Raw genomic sequence first — 20,973 nt, 5'->3', positions numbered from 1 at the left:
ACACGTGAACTGGCTTCAGTTACTCCATCAAAAGCTGTGTCACACTCTCAAACTCTTGAAATAAATGGCCACCTTTTTTTCACCCATTATGATGCACATGGGGCCCGAGTGCGCGCGCACACGTTCCCGTTCAGGACTGCAGATTCCACCTTAAAACCTCCTCGCGAGTTAAACTTTTCGCCGCAACTCCGTCGGTCCACCTTAAGCGCACACGCAAACGCAGGAGGCGTACAGCGAGGTTTCCGCTTCTCGGTTGGACTCGGACCGCGGCTCACGAAAAACAACCGTGCACAAGGTTGACGCACCAAGGTAAAGAAAAAAAAAAGCGAGAAGAAAAAGCGAACCAACCGAGCAAAGAAAGATGTCTGAATCCAAGTACCGCGAGTGGATCCTGGACACTATCGACTCGCTGCGGTCGCGAAAAGCTCGGCCGGACTTAGAGAGGATTTGCCGAATGGTCCGGAGGCGACACGGGTCCGAGCCGGACCGAACCTGCGCAGAACTGGAGAAACTGATCCAGGAGCAAACCGTGCTAAAAGTTAATTACAAGGGCTCTATTTCATACCGAAACGCCGCCAAGGTTCAGCGGAGAAGCAGAAAAAAGGACGATGTAACGTTAACCAGAGAAGGAGCTGCGAGAAGGAGCGCGGTGGAAGAAGCCAGTCATTCCGACTTGAGCAACGGGGACAGCGCGTTCGGTCCTGTGGACCAGGACGAGGAGGATCTAGAGGTACGTGGGGGGGTTTGATGCGAAGAGGCATGTTTAACGAGCCCACTCTCATCTCATTGTCATAGCACATCTTATCAAATGAACAGGTGGAGGTAAAAGGCATGGACGCTGTAAAAAAACACAGAAAAACACGTATTTGTGTCGCTACACGGGGAGTGGTGAGGGGAGTGATTTGCAAGTGCACCCTAAACTGCCGCAGACGGGGAGCGGCGGTTGGACCTCGCTCGAGCGCTGCCGAGGTGGAGACGAGAAGAAAAAAAAAAAAAAAAAAAAAAGGTGCGCGTTTAGTCGGAGTGTGGTATATTTAACATAGTGCCGGTTGGAAAAAGCACTTCAAACCGCACAGATAGAAGACAGGAAAAAAGTTGCACCGTCCCGCCCGTCCGCAACAAACCGAGCCACCATTATCGGCAGCAGAAAGCGCTTTTCGAGCCCCAAAGTCGGCGTTGAGCGAAGGGGAGGAGGACTCTGTCAAGTTAGCAAGATAAGGGGCGAAGTAGCCCGGAAGTTGAACAATTTTGCTTTCAAAATAAGAGCGTGTAAATACGCATTTGCCGTTGAGGGTTTTATTTTGGAAGCCTGAGCTGGAAATTGATGTTTTCTTTCTCACCGGCTTGTACATGTGGGAGTGGGTGAAGGGGGGAAAAAGTCTCAAACACCGCGGATGTAGTAGCCTGATGGGGGACGCTGGGACATTGTTGACGAGACCATCGCAGGCTAAACACTGCGTCTCCGGATCGAGTCTTCACATACACATTATGTCCGCCCATGACGACATCTCACCCCTTCCGTCTGCACTTTAACATATGCCCATCACTATGTTTTAGCAACACATTATAGTAGTACCGGAGCCAAAGTACTCGTAATAAAAGATACATTCAAGTCCAATTGTGAAAACTACGTCTATATTTCGAGTGATGGACGATTGCCGACGCAGTGCATAAAAGTCGAACCCCTAGATCCATTGTCGGACACGCAGCCGAGCAGCCCGGTCACGTCTAATGCTTGGTGGTGGTGGTGTGGCCTCTCGTCCCATAACAGCGATATGGCATCACTTCTCCGTGCTGGGGCAACTATTTGTTATTTAAGATGAGCCACGTCACTGCAAAGTTACGAGATATGTAAAGAGCCGAACTAACGTGAAGCGACCGCAAAACTGTCCGTCCAGCGCTAGCTGGTGGATGCCCGATCTATCCGATTTGGGTTAAGCCGAGATCAAATCTACTTTTGTCCTCTGAAAGGCGTGTGTGTCGCTACAAAAAAAACAACCGAATACGTTTGATTACTTTGAAACATGCAGTTTCTCGGGGCGTGTTACCCTGATTTTTTTTACTTGAATATGAGGGGGTTAGATGTAGACAGTGACGTGTCCGATAACGGACTCATTTGCGTTACTCTCTCTCTGTGTTTCGGTGGCTCGCGCTGTAAATCTTTGACCCGGTGCAAAGTCAAAGTAGACCGGTGAACGAGGCGCCTGATGCTCGCTGCGGTCGTTGATCTGCCCGTCGAGTTAAAGCTCGGGTTTTTCTTTTTTCTTTCCTCTGGTTCTGCTCCGTCGAAAGACTACAGACACAATGGCGAGGTCTTTGCCGCGGCTCGTAACTCCATGCGCACTTTAGAGGGAATTTCAGGAAAACCTCAAACGCCTCCCATCGGCCCCCTTCTGTACTCCCCCCCGTGCGTTTAGAAATATCAATCAAGAAAGGCCTGCAAAGAGCGGGACGCCGCGAGCACGTCGGCTGTTTTTCACGTGCGCCGAGAGGAAAACAAATCGTGCAGGATTTTGAGCTCCTCGGGGTCATTCGTGGTGTTTTCTCGTGACCGTGTCTCGGTGAAACTTGTGTGTGAAATGCAGCGCGATGAGCGAATGCCGTACAAGCGGCTCTCTTTTTCTCTCAGGAGCGGGGCGGGCTTTAGTGCGCTCTTGTGCTTCACTGCTGGGTCTGAGACACGCAGTCGCACACACAAGGTACATTTTTTTTCGCTCGGGGCGCCGTCGACAACGGACAACTACTTGTATGCCGCCACATAACGTCGCGTTCACATGTTTGATTGCGTGGGAAAGGCGGCTGTTCGGTCGAAGCGGTCCAGCATGCGGTGTGAACGCGCGGCACCGTGGAAAAGGGACAAAGCATTGAAAGGCAATAATTTACCACCACAGCGGTCACATTGCGACATCTGTACGAGCGTGCTTTCATGTGACACGCTCAGCCCACAACTGGCGGTCAGTCATGAAGACAACCCCCCGTGAAACATTGTAGGATTCACCAGCTTTATAAGTTGTCTAAAAATGAACTTAATAGTTGATAATGGCAGAGCGTCCACTGAGTGAAATGCGTCTGTTCCACCCCCCTCAAGATAATTGTCCCCACTGATCCAAGCCAAGATTAGGAAATGCTCAGATTTTTCTAAATATTATATAATTTGTTGGGGATTACAGTTATAGAAAACGATGGGATTGAAATTCTCTGTTGCACCTAGGCGGACACCTCGATGGTGATCGACACAGACAGTAATGCAGACGAGGAAGGGGCTGATGAGAGCCGGGACGGGCAGGACGGACCCTCTCCTGGCCGCACGTACGAAGACGCCGCCGTGCGCTGTGCCTCTGTGCGAGCCGCCTCGGCCCCCTGCTCCCCCTCTGGCACTCGGCACGGCCCCGGCTGTGGCCCCGGCTCCGGTCTGGACTGTGCCACGTTCCAGAAGGTTGGTGAGAGGCCCAGCTCCTTGCCCCCCTCCAGCCCCAGAGCCCTCACACACAATGACTGGCCCTATCACTCTGCTGTCTGCCCAGTGGAGCGCCAGCACCCTGGAATGCAGAGAGACAAAGGTATTCATCCTGCTAGACACAGACTAATATGCACACCCAGCATTAATGGAGGACTCAAATATTGTTGCATGGTTGTTGTGACAGGAGAAATGCATCCATCGGCTTATTTCTACAGGTCACTCAGGTTCAATGAGCAGTTAAAAAACACACACATTCAAGAATGTTCAGCTGCAGTAGGTTGTGATTAGCACGAGAGTTTGCCAAGAATAAAGTCAGGTGTGACAGTAAGGATTATATCAGCATGTCATGTAAATGGTTCCCTCTCTGTTAGCGGCAGCCATGAAGCCAGCAATCCACTCTGCAGCTACCAGCCCCTGCACTTTAAAGAACCGGGTGAAGAAAGAAGATGGAGGCAAGATGGTGGATAGCAGCCTTCTGTCTGACCAGTTGGTACCAGACTATGCTGCAGGCCCGGTAAATTCACCTGTAATCCCTTTTGTGACACATGTGCACCTGTACGTCTCCTGCTTCCTTGATCTCTCTGCTTCACACCTGATTTGTTTCATTTTTGTGTTCTGTGTTGTTTTGGGCAACAGGACGAGAGCAAGAATGTATCTGAAGGACGACCACAGGGACTGCCTTTGCCATCGGACAACTGTGAGTAGCAGGAGTGTCTTTCTTTTGCTTTTAAAGCTGCTCTGAGAGCAAATTCATCACGATAGTCCGCTCTCTCGTTTTGGGAAAACACACGCATGTTAAAGGAGTTAAGTCATGACAGCTTATGTTTCACATACCGTTCTGTTTACACTTTTGGCCTATTTCACTTGTGTTTGCCTTCAGGCTAGCTCAAGCATTTTAAATGCTTCACAGGCTTGTCCCACTACCTGTCAATCCAGGTGATGCTCACTTTGCTCTAAACATGCTGTCCTTCTGAAATACGGACCATGTGACCGTGTAATAAGCATACAGCTGCAGAGGGCTTCGAAAAGCTGTCATACAAATGTCTTTAAATAGCTGTTTGGGAAATAACGTGTGCTTACAGATGCTTCTTAATAATTCAGAAAAGGGTTTATATTATATGTTATATATGTGTTTGTAAGCCAGGCGATGTGACAATTATTTTTGTATGTAAGTAACAAGGGATAGTATTCCCAACCACCACCTTTTGGCTTGATTCCCAAAAGAGAAACCGAGTTTAATTATTTGTTAAAAAATGTGCCTTTCTGGCTTTTAATGCAAGAGTGGTTATAGATATTCCCTCCTTAGTGAGACATTGCCAAGAGACCTTTAAAAACAATAACTAACATTGGCCATAACATAAATACACTTAAATGTGTTTTAACACTGCAAAAGTGCCACAGTGTACTTTATATGGGAATGGTTTGGCTGGAAGGAGCAGCACTCGCCTATAAATGAGGGCTTCGTCACTGTCATGCATGAAGACAGTCCGGTGCCAGCATCTTGTGACAGTGGGCTGGTAACTGCACAGCAAGGGTGCTGTACCAACACCCATCAACTGCACCCTCACTGTGCTCAACCGTGAACAAACTCTAATGGGGAAACATACTGTACCGTGGCAGTAGAGGCCTCGGTGGGGCGTACCAGTACCGTGGAAAGAGCATCGCTTCCATGTGACGCTGCACATTTAAAACCCTATTGTTAACTGCATTTATACGGAGTTTCATTTCGTTGCCTGTTTCACAGCTCATATGGCAAGCAATAAGATACATGATGGCTTTTGATGTGTTATTAACAAGTGCAGATGATTTAGAGGAAAATGTCGTCTATTAAATCAGTGTTTCGTTGGGTCAACATTTGTAGAACATTTGTAATAATGTCGCTTCCATTTTGTTCACAGGTACATTGAAGAACAACGTAGATATTTCCTCCTTCACAGCAGACGAAGACAGTCTTCTGAACGGCGATAAAGGGGATGAAGTGTGAGTATCCTGTTATTAAAAATGACATTCTCTGCTAGAAATACATTCACGCTAATTCCTAAAGTCATGTCCTCTCCCTCCCTCCCCTTGATACACTGTTGACTTTTATTTCCCAGTTATTGTCTTGAATCTTTATTTACACATTTCTGAGGCACAAACACTGAAGGTCACCTAAAGGCTTGAAAAAATAGAACAAAGAAAAGTCACTCTGTCGCCTCTCACTCCTTTCTATCCGATGTTCCTCCAGCTCTGTGAAGAAGGAGACGATGAGCCAGAACTTAATGCTGTGGACTGTGGCAGATGTGGCCAGTTACTTCTCAGCTGCAGGCTTTCCAGAGCAGGCCGTGGCTTTCCGAACACAGGTCAGTGCACCGCCTCTAAACTGCCACAGGAGGCGCTATATGTACACTGAAAACCAACACTTGTACCGTCGCCCACTGCATGTTTAGAGGCAGTCAATATTAACCGGGTTCGTAAGGTCGTGAAAAACCTGGAAAAGTCATGGATTTGAAAATAGCATTTTGGGGAATTTGCTTCTCAATTACCTGTGTAATAAAGTACATGTTGTTTTAGCTAAAATAGATATTGGTTAACCAATACTTTCATGTTCATGCAGATCACTTAACTTTACGTTGTTTTCTGCGTGGGGTAGTTCAATTAAAAATGACATTCATTAGTTCCATCAAAAGATGTTGAGCCCTGTGAGTGACGCTAGCTCTTCTCCCCAACAGGAAATAGATGGGAAGTCCCTCCTCCTGATGCAGCGGAGCGACGTGTTGACCGGTTTGTCTATCCGACTCGGCCCCGCCCTCAAAATCTATGAGCGCCACGTGAAGGTGCTTCAGAGGACCCACTTCCTGGAATACGAAGACCTCTGAAGTGGTGATTCACATGACAGACAGACAATGCTGCATTGACCCCCCCCCCCCCCCCCCCTCCAAACCCCGCCCCCCCCCTTCAAAAACAAGAATAGAGGGGGGGGGGGGGGGGGGTGGGGGGGAAACCTGCGGTGGAATTAACTTTCACTGTGAGAATGACCAGAAACTGGGAAAAAAACAGTCATCCTACCTCTCATCGTGGTTTTCATTTCATCCATGTGTTGTTCGATTGAACCGCCAAAGGACCAGACCGGTACGTTCAGAGGATCGTTCTAAGCGGAGGAGCAGTGACCTTTCTGCAAGAGTGGAATATGGATAATTCAGCCATCGAAAGGAGGACCGAGCCCCGCACCAAGTGGACCACCTAGGAGCTAGTTTACCCACAGAGACCCGCTGCACTGCGTAGTGCTGCCAGCAAAGTGTTCTCACAGTTTTTGGGGTCCATCAGAAAATGTTGGTTTTGGCCGTGGCTCTAAAAATGTCTCCCTGCATCCTCGCTCGCTCAATTACGGTACCTTCTGTTAGTCCAGAACCTCTTTATGTAAATCACACAGATGAACATAAAGCCCATCTGTTGTTAGTTTTCCTTCTATTCCGTTTAATTAAATGTCATCAAAGTGCTGAGGAAGTCAGACATTCTGCATATCTGACTCCGGACATATGCCACCAAAAGCTGCTGATGTTTGATTATGTCTTCAGTGGTCTCTGTAACACAGACCACCGATATGATGTCCTGCTACCCGCTGGTAAGGCAATATGATGTTTTCTTTATTCTAATCTTATTTAGATCCGACTGTGGTCCAACTTAACGCAGTTGCATTCTGGGGAACAATTGCAGATAGACCTGACCAAGAAAATGTGTAGCCTAATGGGATTTGCTTTCATACATAAGCAAAATAAAGTAATACACTTTGGGAAACGTTATTGTGATACTGAATATTTTGTTTTAAATTTAATACAGCTGCTCAGTGTCTGAGCAGATATTTTGATCAAATGCAATATTTAATGTTATCGTCCGTTCATCATTTGTCCGGTGTCTCTTTTTAATGTAAGCCTCTTGAATTGTAACATTCCATATGATGTAGTCTACAACCATCCAATGTATCTCCCTTTTATCTGTAATATTGACACTTCTTCCAGAGTCACAAATAAAGCTCATGTCTCTCTGTTCAGTCACTTATTTTCTGTTTATTTAACTTGTGTTAATAACTTAAAAACAATTGTTTCAGCGGGTCAGGGTGTGAGGGCCCCTCTTCAGTCCTATAATCAAATATTGTAAACAAACTTCACTTCAGGTCAAAGTCCCGCTCGCCACTGAATGCTCTCCTCACACAAAAATTGTAGCAGGACATTTTGTTAAATAAAATAAAACTGATTTAATTTAAAGGTTCAGTCGATGCAGCGTTCTGTGAAATGCACATTCAGTGAAAAAGGAATAGCAAAGAATGTTGCATGTGTATTTCCTATAACCTTATCCAACCCTGGAAAGCACAACTCTACAAAGTTTCAGTCTGTGTTTGTATCTGCACAACTCTTCAGATTAGTACACAAATAAAATCAACACTGACAATGCACAAAAACGTGCTAAATATGTAACACTATGCGGATGGTTTGATCACTGACACTTGTTCTTTTTCGCTTTTTGCACCATAATCATCTTGTGAAAGTAAGAGGTATTTCTTTGTAGGACATGTACGCGCGTATGCTGTCTGCAGTGTGTTTTTCCTATTCTATAACTACACTTTTGATCCATGTACAGACAAAAAGAAAAGATTTTTCCTCACCCTTGGTAGGACTCGGCAGACAATTTGTAATCCAGAAAGCACTATCACGGCTGTAGTGTAAATGTCACTTGGATCGGTAGAGCCCTGCATGAGGCCACACAGTTGTCAGCTCCAGGCTGCACACTAGCTTGACAATGCAGATTAGCCTCTTGGTTGCACAGCTCTGTGGGGAACCACTGATCAGGTTGCCAAAAGCTATGAAAATTATGTGATTTAAAAAAACAACTAAACGGCACTAATGCAACAGTAAAGCAAAAATAAATAGTTGCATATGTATTTTTCAAAAGTGGCAAAATATACATACAACATTACATTAAGACTTTGCTGTATTTAACTCTGATCGCTTCCTCCGCCTCTTCACAGTCCTGCATTCACCAGTCCAACAATCCTTGCTATGGAGTTTCATGTAACACAAATGCTACATGGAGACCATACCACCAAAAATCCATCCATGCTGTTGACCTCAGCACACACTTTCTGACATCCAGTGTGGAATAGGCCCTTAAAGAAAGACCTGGTCAGCGAGGGGGATGGATGTGGGTGTCACACGTTGTTTTCTCTACCAGGCTCTACAGGATGAAGGGGAGTATGGAGGAGCGCAGGGTCGGATAATCTCTGAACTCCTTTGAGTAGCTGCCGTGTTTGCCTTTGGCCCACACAGTCATCTGGATGAAGGCCACGAGAGTGAAGAAAGCCACGGGCACACACTGCGTCATCATTGTGAAGCCGATCCAGGAGCCCACCTGTGAGCAGGAAGTTTACATTCATACACACATACACACACACACACACACACAAACAAACACAGTGCATTGAGATTTATGTGACACGTGCAGAACGCAACCAGTAGATGGCAGCAAGAGTGCATCTCACGTTGCAACGATGAAACACAGGTACTGTTCACTGCTACTGTGTTGCACAAACATGCACACAACATTCAGCCTTCAGTATTTCGGTGTTAAAATGTGGGCTGTTACTTGCTACAAAACAATAACCAAACTGATAAGAGACAAACACCCCTTGAAAGACATAATCTTCTTACAAACGGATTCGTATTCATAAAGGAGTAGAAAACTGAGAAAACATATAATTTAACATTAAAAGATAGGTTCACAATTTGTCTTGTCTGTCTTAGGACAATAGGCAGGGGCCCATTTGAACAAGTGACTATCTACCAAAGTTACATTATTTTCAGTATAACATTTCCTTTTTGTGTTTTCCAGACAGTATCTCGAGAAAGAGTGGACTTGCGTATCTGCTTACCTCATATGTGTAGTTCGGACAAGACACCAGCCAAAACATCCACGTGAAGGGATTTTTTGTTGGGTAAGGAATCTTCTTGGTTTTTGAACCTGAGATGATGGGTAAAAACAATTAAAGCACTTTATTGCCCGTACTGTTGGCTGCTTTTTTTTTTTTTAATTAGACAGCTAACACCATATGCCTTGTTGGAAAATTCTCACCTGGTGGTTTGAGGTTACGAAGAGCAACATGGATGGAAAAATTCCCAACTTGACAGAACTGCGGGAATAAAGACATCCAAAGATGATCATCTACATAACAATAGATTGTTCGATTTAATGTCTGGAAGATTCCTTCACGGCGCCATACATATACAGATCTCTTACCAAGAAAATGTAAAGTCCTGTGTTCACCTGCATCTGCCCGTAATCTGTCGATGTGTCACAGGAAAAAAGGGATTAAGATGAAAGTCAACCACAACTGATGAGTTAAAGTGAGAATTGCAGTGGTCTGCACTTACAGGGTGTGGTATACAGAGGGTGGTTAATGTAGTACGCCATCCAAGCTGCAGTGCACCAGTAATAGCCACAGTTCTGAAATAGAAAGAGGGACTATAATAAGTCACACTGTCAAGATAAGGCTCCACGCGCATTTCCGAGAATGAGAACACGGCACAAAATAATAATGCACCGTATATCATATTCAAAGATCAAAGTTATGCAGCTCTCTCACCTTAAATATGTTTTTGAGAGGCATGGTCCCGTGGGAGATGCGATGGACGAACAGTGTCTCCAGGATCCTCTTGATGTAGTGAAAGGAGTGACATATGCAGGCCAAGCTGCAACAGGACACACACACACACTTGCATATTTAGCTGTGATTAATGCAGCGCCTCGCTGCAGTCCATTATGCTTGGCCCTGAGTCAGTGTCACCATAGAAATATGCTTCACTAGTGTTTGCAATGTTGAAGGGGCCATCTGTGCAAAGCATTGCAACAGATCCCCGAAAACATAGGAAAGCCGACACTCACTGTACGACCCAGTGCTTGCTGCTGGTGAAGTCATATTTCGGAGAGTAGATGAAGGGAAGGTGGAAGTAGAACATTAAGTAGATGATCAGTGGGCCTACACACTCTGCCAGGAACACCTGAAGTGGGCAAAGAAAAGACAGAAATGCTTTCGTTTGAGTTTTTCCATGGTTTGCAACCAGATGCATGAGAAGAAGTGCAAAAATATGCAAAAAGGCAGAACAACACAAAAGTCATGAATGAATACATGAACAGCATTACAATTAACATCTCTAATGCTAAACTCCTCTCATAGAAAATACACAAACCAGTGGAAATAGAATATTTCCTTGCTGTTAGATAAGCACTTTGTCAGTCTAAACCAGGGGTCTCAAACTCAAGGCCCGCGGGCCGAATCCGGCCCGCCACGTCATTTTATGTGGCCCACGAATCCGCCAGCAAAAAAAAAAAAAAAAAGTTAAAAAAATAATAATACCCTTGACAGGATTTTAAGCTTTGAACAAAGTTATTGTAATAACTTGTTTGATATTTGTCTTTGATATTTTCTTTAACAGTTTGATCTTTGATAGAGTAATGTGGGTTTCTTAACCCTAAATTAAAAGGATTTACGTTATAATAACAGAAATGTGCTTAAATATATTTTTACATTTATATAACTGCATGTACAATATTTTTACACTTGAATAAACAATAATCAAATGCAGAGACAGTTATTTACCAATATGTTAGGCAGTAGTTACATTTACAACCGGCCCTTTGAGGCGACCGTGATGCTGATGTGGCCCAGAGTGAAAATGAGTTTGAGACCCCTGGTCTAAACCCTCCGCCAAAGGGAGAGCATGCAACTGACACCATGGCTCTGTCTTCTCTAATAACCCACTTGTCAAGTCCATCTTAAAACAAAAAAACAGTCCATAGTTCTACAATCATTCAAGTGTAACAATAATGGAGCAAATGAGACACTAAGGCAGCTTGTAACACCAGCTTTCCACAAATGATCAAGCGCAGCAGCACAGCTGACAGTGAAATCGATGCCTGAATCAGCACCTCCAGCAGAGCCCTGGCTCAGTCCGCACGCCTGACCAATGGCTACTGGTGATCTCTGCTGGGGCACTTCATGCTCCTGCACCCACAGGGGCATCGGTCTGCAGCCTGGCAGGGTGCAGGGGGGTTGTAACAGGGTTGGTTAGGACAGGGAATGTAGAGACTTGGTGGGCAAGAGTGAGTAAAGAGGCCCAGTTAAAGGCGAGTGGGAGGTCAGGGGGATAAACACCTTTGGGAGAAATGGGGCTGTGAGATTATATGTCCTAGGACAGAAGACAGGCGGTGCAGGAGGTGAGCGAAAAAAAACGAACCGCAGGAAATCACCTCTATCTGTCACTGTGGGTTGATATTTATATTCATGAGTTATTGAGTGGGTGAGAGAGTGGGTGTTTATATTTAATGTACAAGAATCTTAAAAGGCCATAGCAGAGGTGTTGCATGTTTCAGCCTATTAAATCCAAATGGTGAACAATTTGTAGACTATTAGGCAGAGCAAGCCTCTTTCACCGACAGTCAGTTGGGAAAAACAACGCTGCATCCATGAGACACACACACACACGCAAAATACAATCCAGAAGACAAGCATGCAAAGTTAGACTTGAAAGGAACCGTGTGAATTAAATCAATTCTTGCATTCAAAGGGTGGCTGTTCAGAGGATAAGATCTTGAATGCTGGAGCATCCTTGAAATTAGGAACAGGCAGATTATTTCAAACCATACTCAAAAGTGAATTACCACTTTTTTTTTTAATCACGAGATACCAAAGAAAGGTGTAAAGTGGGAATCAGTCTTAAAACAAGTTGTATAGTAGGTTAAAAAACGTGCGTGACTTAAAAAAGGCAAACATCTCTGTATGGTCCTGAATATTGTGGGTCCGTGCAGGTGTGGACTCACCGTTCCCCACGTGAGCTGGGGTCCTAGATCCCTGAAGTAAAAGCTGGCTGTGGTCCCCACAGGAAGTGTCTGCAGAATTTCTTCATCCTTGAGACACTTTGCCTCTAAATAACACGACAGCCGAGATAAGACCAGACAACATCACGTAACTTCGTCACAACACCTATCAAATAATATAAATGCAGTATTTGTTGTAAAAAAAAAAAAAGCAGACGCACTTGGATCCAAACGCAGGGATTGTCTGGCTGGATACCACTTTGGATCTGTCGAAACGGAGAGGAACTTTACTCTGGGCATGCTCGAGAGATTATCTTTGAAGCATTAACATTGGAATAAATGGTAAATGAAAATGTAGTTGTCTTAAACTTACTTACATGATTTCTGAAATAAAGCTTTGATATCCAAAACAGTGGCCGTTGGTTCCACCTGCAATCACAATACAGACATAACCCTTACTTTAAATAGTATTATTATCAGCAGCATTAGTCTGCAGGCTGCCATGTCGACATTTAAAAGTCAATTTACAAGACATGGAATACTAAAAATACAAAAGTCAGATCTGTACTACTGTCTTTACTGCAGAAGTTTTTCATTTCTTTTGGAATTTTGTCACACTTGCATTTTTGCCATTTTCACCAGCAATGTGATCCCTCACGTTTTTTGACACGGCTCTGCACATTTGTACAGCTACTAATGTAGCCCGCTTGCCTGTTGGCCCAGTGCAGCACAGGCCTGTTCTGTAGCTGGAGCAGAAAAGTCCTGTCAGATGAAGAGTGAACTCTCACCTCCTAAGTACAACCCCTCGCTCAACCGAAACGTAACTGATAATGGCTGCACACTTGACAGGGCCGACTGTGAAGTAGACGAACATGTGTAAAATTACCCCGGCAGCTCACACTGATGACCCCCGTAGTTCTTGAGCTAAAACAAACATGTTTCCTCTGACTTTTCCTGCAAAGTGATCACAGCGTCGGCCTGTGCTACTTTCAGAACAGGCATGAGATGTTTAAATTACGGAACTTTAAAAAGGAACGCACTGGGAGGCGATAAACTGAACTAATTGATCATAAAATCTATGGCATGCGAGATATCAAGCACTCTTTGTGCCTTTTTTGTCTTCAGCACTTAAACATGTGTGACCATCATGCACCAGTTAAAACAAGTATCATCAGTCTTCTAAAATCATTATGCTCAATATAAAAGGCGAGTGTAATCAGAAACCCTCCATCGTCCAAACTCTCACCTTATCCAGCAGCAGCAGTTTCTCTTTAGTCTTTAAGTCCACGATCTCCACCTCAAAGTAAACAATCCTTTTGGCCTTTTTGGGAGGTTTTGGTTTTGGCCTCGATGAAGACTTCTTCTCAGAATCTGCTCCATTCACACTCTTTGCCTCTAAAGCGAGTACATCCATGATACTGTTTAATCCCCAACCTCAGCGGCCTGCTGAAGTAATCTGGGATATGTCCAATCACACTGGTTGTCCTCTGCTGGTCTGGGAAACAACTCCCTGCTCCCCCTTTACACAACTGTCAGTCCAACTGTCAGTCTTCTTTGGTGCCTTTTGGACTCTCTGAATAGCTCTCCACCTCCGGAAGAAGCATGTGAGACCATAAACACGTTCCCCCCCCCCAGATGGACTGTCTGTGTGTGACAGAGTGGAGACAAGCGAGAGGGGAAGATACTGAGAAGAAGTGGAAGGAGTGCTGGTCCAAGAACATGAAATGAACCTGCTCCTCACCTGAATAGCAGCCTCTTCATGATCCACAGCCCCCCTTCATGCTACAAAACGCACTGAAGACGAAACCGGAGAGCCCCAAGACATAATCCATAATGCGCCATTTGCAAGGCTAAATATAAGTCGCCTGATTTGCTCTGCACCAGCTTGGTAACCTTGGGCAGCCACACACAGCCCAGTGACAGATGCCAATGCGCTCTCATTAGACCTATAAGACACGTCTCCTGTCTGCTCTGCTCCTCGCTTTGTCACACAGTGGACGAGCCCCCATTAAAAGCCTAAAACCATGGGGTGAAAGACAACACTTCCCCCTCCCCCAGACCACCTGTGTGGCTGATATTCTTTTCTCTGTCTGACCTCCATGACAAAGACGGACCGGTTTATTTCAAGGCCTGTCCGGTTCAAGGTTTTGCGAGCCGAATGAACAGCATTGTTTTCTAAAATACTTCAAGGAGGTTCGTGGTGGGAGGAGGGCAAAGGAAAAGCTGATTGGGAGAAGATCAAAGATGGCTTTCGTCGCACGTACCCAACTGTATATCTATATTCTGTGGTCTATTTAAAACCAGCAGGAGCAGTCCAAGCCAGCAGCAGGCAGCCATATCACTGTTTGCATTCCAAGACCGTTTTTGAGTATCATATGAGAAAAACCCCCTGTGATAAACATAATTCATTTTCACACCGATGAACAGAAAGACAGCAGTGTATATGTGGTGAGAAAAATCCATCTCAAATATATGCTGAACTGGATCCACTTCTTTTTCACAGGCGGCAACACTTGACTATGACGTGAGAGGAATGCTGTGACGTGGGAGTCCTCAATGTCACTCATTTTTACTCTCTAGTCACATTCTTCAAACCACAGCCTTATTCCTAGTGTAATTGAAGATTTGACATGACAGGAAGAGATCAGTGTAATCTAAGAAGTTTTGGATGTAGGTCTTTGAATTCACCATCTTCGGATTCTATCTCAAAATTTGATTTGGGAATATATTTTTTTAAAGTTGCGTCTGCAGCTGGTGGACACAGTAACAGCAAGGCTTGTACATTATAGACACACGTGTCCTAGAAAAGAGGGGCCTACCTCTGTGAGGAAAGCTTTTGATTTTTACATATGCACATTTTAGAGTCCGTAGTTCTGATATATAAGAAAATAATTGATGCCAACCGGCCAAACCCTCCAGCACTTGCACACGTCCTGAGTCAGAAAACAGGCCGCGTTAATCATTACAGACCCCACACAGTCACTCTTGACATGATTTATTTCAACTTGCCCCCTCTGGTAGGCGCTACAGAGCACTTTACAACCAGTACAACCAGTGAACAACTTTTGGCAGTCTCTTTCCACAAACCAACACACCCACGAACAGTTAATTTAGCCACCTGTGCAATAACCCTACACCAAACCACTCCACTGCAGTCACAAATTATTTATACGCACTGATATTGACATGTACATGAAATCTGAGCAGATTGTGTATTCTTCTTCAACATTTTCACATGAACTATACCTCTGTACATATGAACTGTTGCATTAGCCATACAATATTTATTCCAGCATACCTTGCACTGCGATGCACTCTTACAAAAATATACATATATATACATATAATATAGCGCAAATTATTCCACAAACGTGCACATACAGTTCACAGTCTTTGTAGAAGGTAAATACTATGTGGTCATTGTCCATTGATGTAGCATATGTGATATTTTTATGTTTAAGTTTGCTCATTTTTGTTAAGCACGTGTTTTCTACATTTCTTCCAGTGTCCGTCTTCTTGTCACTCTGTATGTGTACTGAGAGCCACTGGAAACAAGAGTCAAATTACTTGTATGTGTCAACATATACGCAGTTGCGAGAGCTGTTTTGTCCAGGGGTGGTTAAATAAAATAACAATATAACTAACCTTCATTAATGTAAGTACAAAAGTATTAGCCTCAAAAAAAAGTAATAGTATAAGTATTTATTATGCATTATGGCCCATTTCAGGAGCATATATATTATATTACTGGATTATAATTAGTGAAGCATTATTGTGTACTTCACTTTAATGTCCCAGCTGGTAAAGGCAGAGCTAATTGTCACTACTGCTGGGCAACTTGACCTATTAATAATATATTGTAATTGATTTATATTTTCTATCAATAACTTAAATCTACAAAGTAGAAGTATAAAGTAGCATAAAATACAATTACTCAAATAAAGAGGGCCTACCTCTGAATTGTACTTAAGTACAGTACTTGAGTAAATGTAGGCATACTCAGTTACATTCCACTATGATTACTACTGATGTCAGCCTAGAGTATATAATGTGAAGCCTGACGTGTGGACAGCCTAAACCGCAAGAACGACAGCACCTGCGCATGCGTACTAATATGAAAATAGTACTAAAAGGGTCGATGGTTGATGCAAAAAGCAAATTTATAGCAGCAATCCAAACAGGACCATGTTTACCCCCGATGCACTGTGTGTTTCAGATAGTGTCAGTCTTTTAATTTAAAGACAAATCTGGCCACTTCTTGACCACTACTGCACTACTTTTGGTTCAACCTATACCGGAAGTTGTTAGCAGTGAGTCCTCTTGACTCGGTAGTTGTGACACACAGCAGCAGCTCCTTCCAGAAGTTTCTTCGTACGGATTTTCAGCTCGGGGGCGACACACGACCACTCGAGTATGAACTCGTCGTTGTATGTTGTGCAGCTTAAGTTAAATTACGTTTTAGTTCCTCATCTCAGAGAACAGTAGGAAGTTGTCTACGGACGGTGACAAGTGAGGGAAGCTAACCTTGACAGTTAGCTAGCTAGCTAGCTAGCTATCTATCGTCCGCATCAGCGACAGCTGCGGTGGATCCCGCTCGCTGGACCCACACACTGGACATGCTGGATGTGTTGTTGGCTTCTGCGATGACTGTGTCTTTATAAAGTGGAAGAGGAAGAAGTGACCGGTTCTTGACATGGGTAAAGATTACTACAAAGTGCTAGGAATAGCCAAAGGTGCCTCCGAAGAAGAGGTAAAAAAGGCGTACAGAAAGCAGGCCTTGCGCTTTCATCCCGACAAAAACAAGTCTCCCGGAGCAGAAGATAAATTCAAAGAGATCGCCGAAGCCTACGATGTCCTCAGTGACACCAAGAAGAAGGACATCTATGATCGCTTCGGAGAAGAAGGTAACGTTGACTGAACTCTCCGCACCGCGTGCATGTGTAGTTTGTGCCACTATAGTTACTTTTTCACACAACTTGTGACGTTACAATCTTTAGCAAACCATGCATTTGCACTTTGAGTCTTGATGTTAGATGCTGATGCATCCTCCTAATCGGTCATTGCTGTTTTTAGCATATTTCTACACTAATAACAATGAGATGTGTGTGTCACGTCACAATAGGTGTCGCCGGAGAACCTACTGGAAACTACGGGTTGCCTGTCCTGTTTGTCTGTCGCCGGAATGATAATGCTGGTTTAAACCTCTCAAAAATGTACTTATTTGTGCCTTAAGGCTGCAATGTTACTGTTCACATTATTATGGGCAAAGACGGAGACAGACATGTGACTTTTTTGGCGCTGAAAAACAAAAACACTGACTATATCTATACACTTTCATTGCTTGCAGCATGAGATCATTACTAGTCTTGCAACTCGTAAATATTTTCATCATCGCATTTTTGTGGGGATCAATCGTTTACGGTAAAAATTAAACACAGTCAGGCACATTAATATAAGTATCTGTAAAGTTACAACTTGAAACCAGCAACATTTTGGGTATTTTTTTACTTGACTGATTAACAAACGGATCACTGTCGACTCATTTAAACACTTACAGTTTCATTCAATCTTTTTATAAGAGAATTGTGAAACAATGCAATGTGCAATTTCTTGTTACTGATGTGCATCCAGGTTGTATTTGATTCTGTGCTCTGATGCTTGCTGTAGGATTGAAGGGTTCAGCCGGCGGTGGAGGTGGAGGTGGAGGACACAGCGGCCAAAGCTACAACTACACCTTCCATGGAGACCCTCACGCGATGTTTGCGGAGTTCTTCGGTGGCCGCAGCCCTTTCGATCATTTCTTTGCACAAAACGGCGAGGAAAACATGGACATCAACGATCCCTTTGCGCCGTTTGGCATGGGGAGAATGGGCGGCATGGGAGGCATGGGAGGCATGGGCGGCATGGGAGGCATGGGCGGGTTTCCCAGGTCCTTTAAATCGCACCCAGGAGTTCCTCACAGAGCGCGTGAGAGGAAGAAGGATCCGCCCGTGATGCATGAGCTGAAGGTGAGCCTGGAGGAGGTTTTCTCAGGATGCACCAAAAAGATGAAGATCTCCCGCAAGAGACTGAACCCGGATGGCTGCACCATACGCAACGAAGACAAGATTCTAACGGTCGACATCAAGCGCGGCTGGAAGGAGGGGACGAAGATCACCTTCCCCAAGGAGGGCGATGAAACCGCCAGCAACATTCCTGCAGACGTGGTGTTTGTGGTTAAAGATAAACCCCACCCGGTGTTCAGAAGAGAGGGCTCGGATATCATCTATCCTGCAAAAATATCACTCAGAGAAGTAAGTGACCACTGTGATATTACTCGGACGTTAATTTTTCTGCTTGTTCCAATAATACTTTGAGAAAAGATGGTGTTGATCATCCATTCTCTCTCTCCAGGCGTTGTGTGGATGCACAGTCAACGCCCCGACACTAGACGGCCGCACCATCACTGTGACCTCCAGAGACGTTGTCAGACCTGGAATGAAAAAGCGAATTTCGGGAGAAGGGCTCCCCATATCCAAGTGCCCCGAGAAGAGGGGCGACATGGTCCTGGACTTCACCGTGAAATTTCCTGACAAACTGGGCCAAGGCACACGAGATGCACTCAAGCAGATCCTTCCACCGTGACGTGAAATGATAAGTTTGCCTCGAAAATAATCTGTTAAAGGAACGGTGTGTAGCATTTTAGGGGGGATCTAGATGGGGCCACTCGGTCGGTTGCAATCTGCATCCTCACCGCTAGATCCCGCCAAATCCTACACACTTCGCCTTCAACGCTTCCAGCGGCGCACTCTTCTGTGCGACTCTTCTGGATGATTGAGGCTCAGGGCACATTTGGTTCCAGCTGAGTTTAATTTTACCTTCTGAACACCAAATCGCTTTTTCTTACCCAACATCTAGTCAGTTGGATGACTTGGAAACTGAGTGAGTACCAGTGTTGAGTAGCACCCTGCTAGAATATCAGATTGAAGGAGGAAAAGTAGATAGTTAAACATATGAAGTGTGTATATAGATAATGATGCGTGAGAGCCAGAGTTTTTGTTAGGTTCTCTTAGAAATGTAATATAGTAACTGGGGATTTGTTTTTCGCAGCAGTTTTTTTTTTTTTTGGGAGAGCTTTAAGAGAGCACGCAGCCAGCTAACAATACCTCAGGTGCAGTGACGCATGCTTGATTGTAGTTTTTACGACATCACTCAACAGGACGTGATTATTCTTCTACAGTGTAGATCCTGAGAGGTGAAGCAGATCAGTATCAGCCAGAAGGAGCTGATCAACGTTAAATCTACTTTCCTTGTCAGTGTTTCATTTGTCTACTCTTAGTCACAGCTTTCTGCCACAATCTCATAAACTGACCAGAAGAATATCGTTGCAAATATGCACAAGCCTAAAAATGACAACGTCTCCAGTTATAATTCAGAGGAAATATTAAGTTACCATTATGTGACTTTCCGTAAGAATGATTCCTGTGACTTCCAGATTATTAATTTAGGAAGAGAGCACTGATAAGTACTTTGTATCGTTAATTATTTAATTGAGGGGACACATTCAGATTGGTTTATCCCTGATGTGTTTGAGACGGCACACCTTGCAAAATGTTTACTTTTACGACACATTTTTATCTGAGAGTACACAGCTTACTACGTGTAAATAAACTGTGGGAAGACTTTCTGTGCCAAATAATTGTCCCTATATAATAATATATATGTATGTTGAGAGCATGAGTGTATCCTGTTGTGTGTGTGTGTGTGTGTGTGTGTCTCTTACAAACTACCAAAAGCTATTTACTGCAATCGTACCCTTTTCAGGGTGCTTGATGTACAATTAGTGTATATTCCAATTCATTATTATTATTATGTCTGTTTGACTGCTTGAAGCCAGTACATTGTTTTCTTTGCCCAACATGGTATATGGCAATATTGCATAGAAAGTTTAACGGCCTACAGAATATATTTTTGTTTATTTTGTCGTATAGCTCTTACCTGACACAACTACAGCATCTGGCAATGTGTAGTTCCACAGTTCATAAGAATCCTAAAAAGTATATTGAACTCATATTCATATTCAGCTTTGTGCACCTTTTGACCGTAGTGATGATAGAAGCTTGTGGGTCAGTTAGTTCATTTTCACATTTTAAGTATTTTTAGGTTTTTGACTGCTCCTGCTGGAGTTTTAATTGTGTAACATGTGGTTTAACATGAAATGTAGAGATGTGTAATCTCTGTAATGTGTAACATTTTCTTGTTTAAAAAAAAAAAAAAGAAAAAGAAGATGCGTTTCTTTTTTTTCATGCAAACTTTTTCCTTTTTAAGGGAGAAGGGTGTAAAGTATTATCTTGTTTCACTTCCTGTTTATGTTTGGAAATGCCTCAGGTTGGATTTCAAGATGTTTTCATTTTTAACAACGAAGCTTTTACGAATATGACATTTTTAATAGATTCTTCCTATGCTGTGATGATTTGCATTTCCACATTAAAGAGACTGGCAAATATCTACCCGATCATGTCCGACGTGTTTGAGTTATTCAGGACATTTATCTTGTAAAAGTTTTTTTTATTTTCTGAAATTTAGGTTACGCTTAAATGTGAGATTCAAAGTTAAATTAAGGTCTAACTGTCGCATGCAACAAAATCCATTTACTGTAGTGTAAGCTCAACATTTATCATTATATA

At 43.9% G+C, this 20,973-nt stretch overlaps 3 protein-coding genes across 4 annotated transcripts; 2 read left to right on the top strand and 1 right to left on the bottom strand.

Moving 5' to 3' along the window:
* The first annotated feature begins 205 nt into the window (after positions 1–205).
* On the top strand, positions 206–6,384 carry samd1a (sterile alpha motif domain containing 1a). 2 transcript variants are annotated; one of them, XM_031867746.1, is made up of 7 exons: positions 206–730; positions 3,212–3,560; positions 3,832–3,974; positions 4,097–4,157; positions 5,359–5,440; positions 5,688–5,802; positions 6,172–6,384. In XM_031867746.1, exons 1-7 carry the CDS (start codon positions 362–364, stop codon positions 6,316–6,318), a joined length of 1,266 nt encoding a protein of 421 aa, XP_031723606.1. In that variant the 5' UTR covers positions 206–361; the 3' UTR covers positions 6,319–6,384. The 2 variants fall into 2 exon arrangements, with proteins under 2 accessions (XP_031723606.1, XP_031723607.1); XM_031867747.1 differs by lacking the exon at positions 206–730 and adding an exon at positions 739–2,954.
* Positions 6,385–7,675: 1,291 nt separating this feature from the next.
* Positions 7,676–13,778, bottom strand: tecra (trans-2,3-enoyl-CoA reductase a). Its single transcript, XM_031867902.1, has 11 exons — positions 13,554–13,778; positions 12,685–12,736; positions 12,529–12,573; positions 12,311–12,414; positions 10,376–10,491; positions 10,077–10,182; positions 9,865–9,937; positions 9,731–9,774; positions 9,566–9,623; positions 9,366–9,454; positions 7,676–8,845 (listed from the first exon to the last, which is right to left on the bottom strand). Exons 1-11 carry the CDS (start codon positions 13,719–13,721, stop codon positions 8,672–8,674), a joined length of 1,029 nt encoding a protein of 342 aa, XP_031723762.1. The 5' UTR covers positions 13,722–13,778; the 3' UTR covers positions 7,676–8,671.
* Positions 13,779–16,564: 2,786 nt separating this feature from the next.
* Positions 16,565–20,801, top strand: dnajb1a (DnaJ heat shock protein family (Hsp40) member B1a). Its single transcript, XM_031867582.1, has 3 exons — positions 16,565–17,211; positions 17,975–18,600; positions 18,701–20,801. Exons 1-3 carry the CDS (start codon positions 17,001–17,003, stop codon positions 18,929–18,931), a joined length of 1,068 nt encoding a protein of 355 aa, XP_031723442.1. The 5' UTR covers positions 16,565–17,000; the 3' UTR covers positions 18,932–20,801.
* The last annotated feature ends 172 nt before the right edge of the window (positions 20,802–20,973 follow it).

Source organism: Anarrhichthys ocellatus, unplaced genomic scaffold (genome assembly GCF_004355925.1).
Source record: "Anarrhichthys ocellatus isolate YVR2014 unplaced genomic scaffold, GSC_Weel_1.0 scaffold40, whole genome shotgun sequence".
Lineage (NCBI taxonomy): Eukaryota > Metazoa > Chordata > Actinopteri > Perciformes > Anarhichadidae > Anarrhichthys > Anarrhichthys ocellatus.
This window is presented reverse-complemented; position numbering and strand designations above follow the sequence as displayed.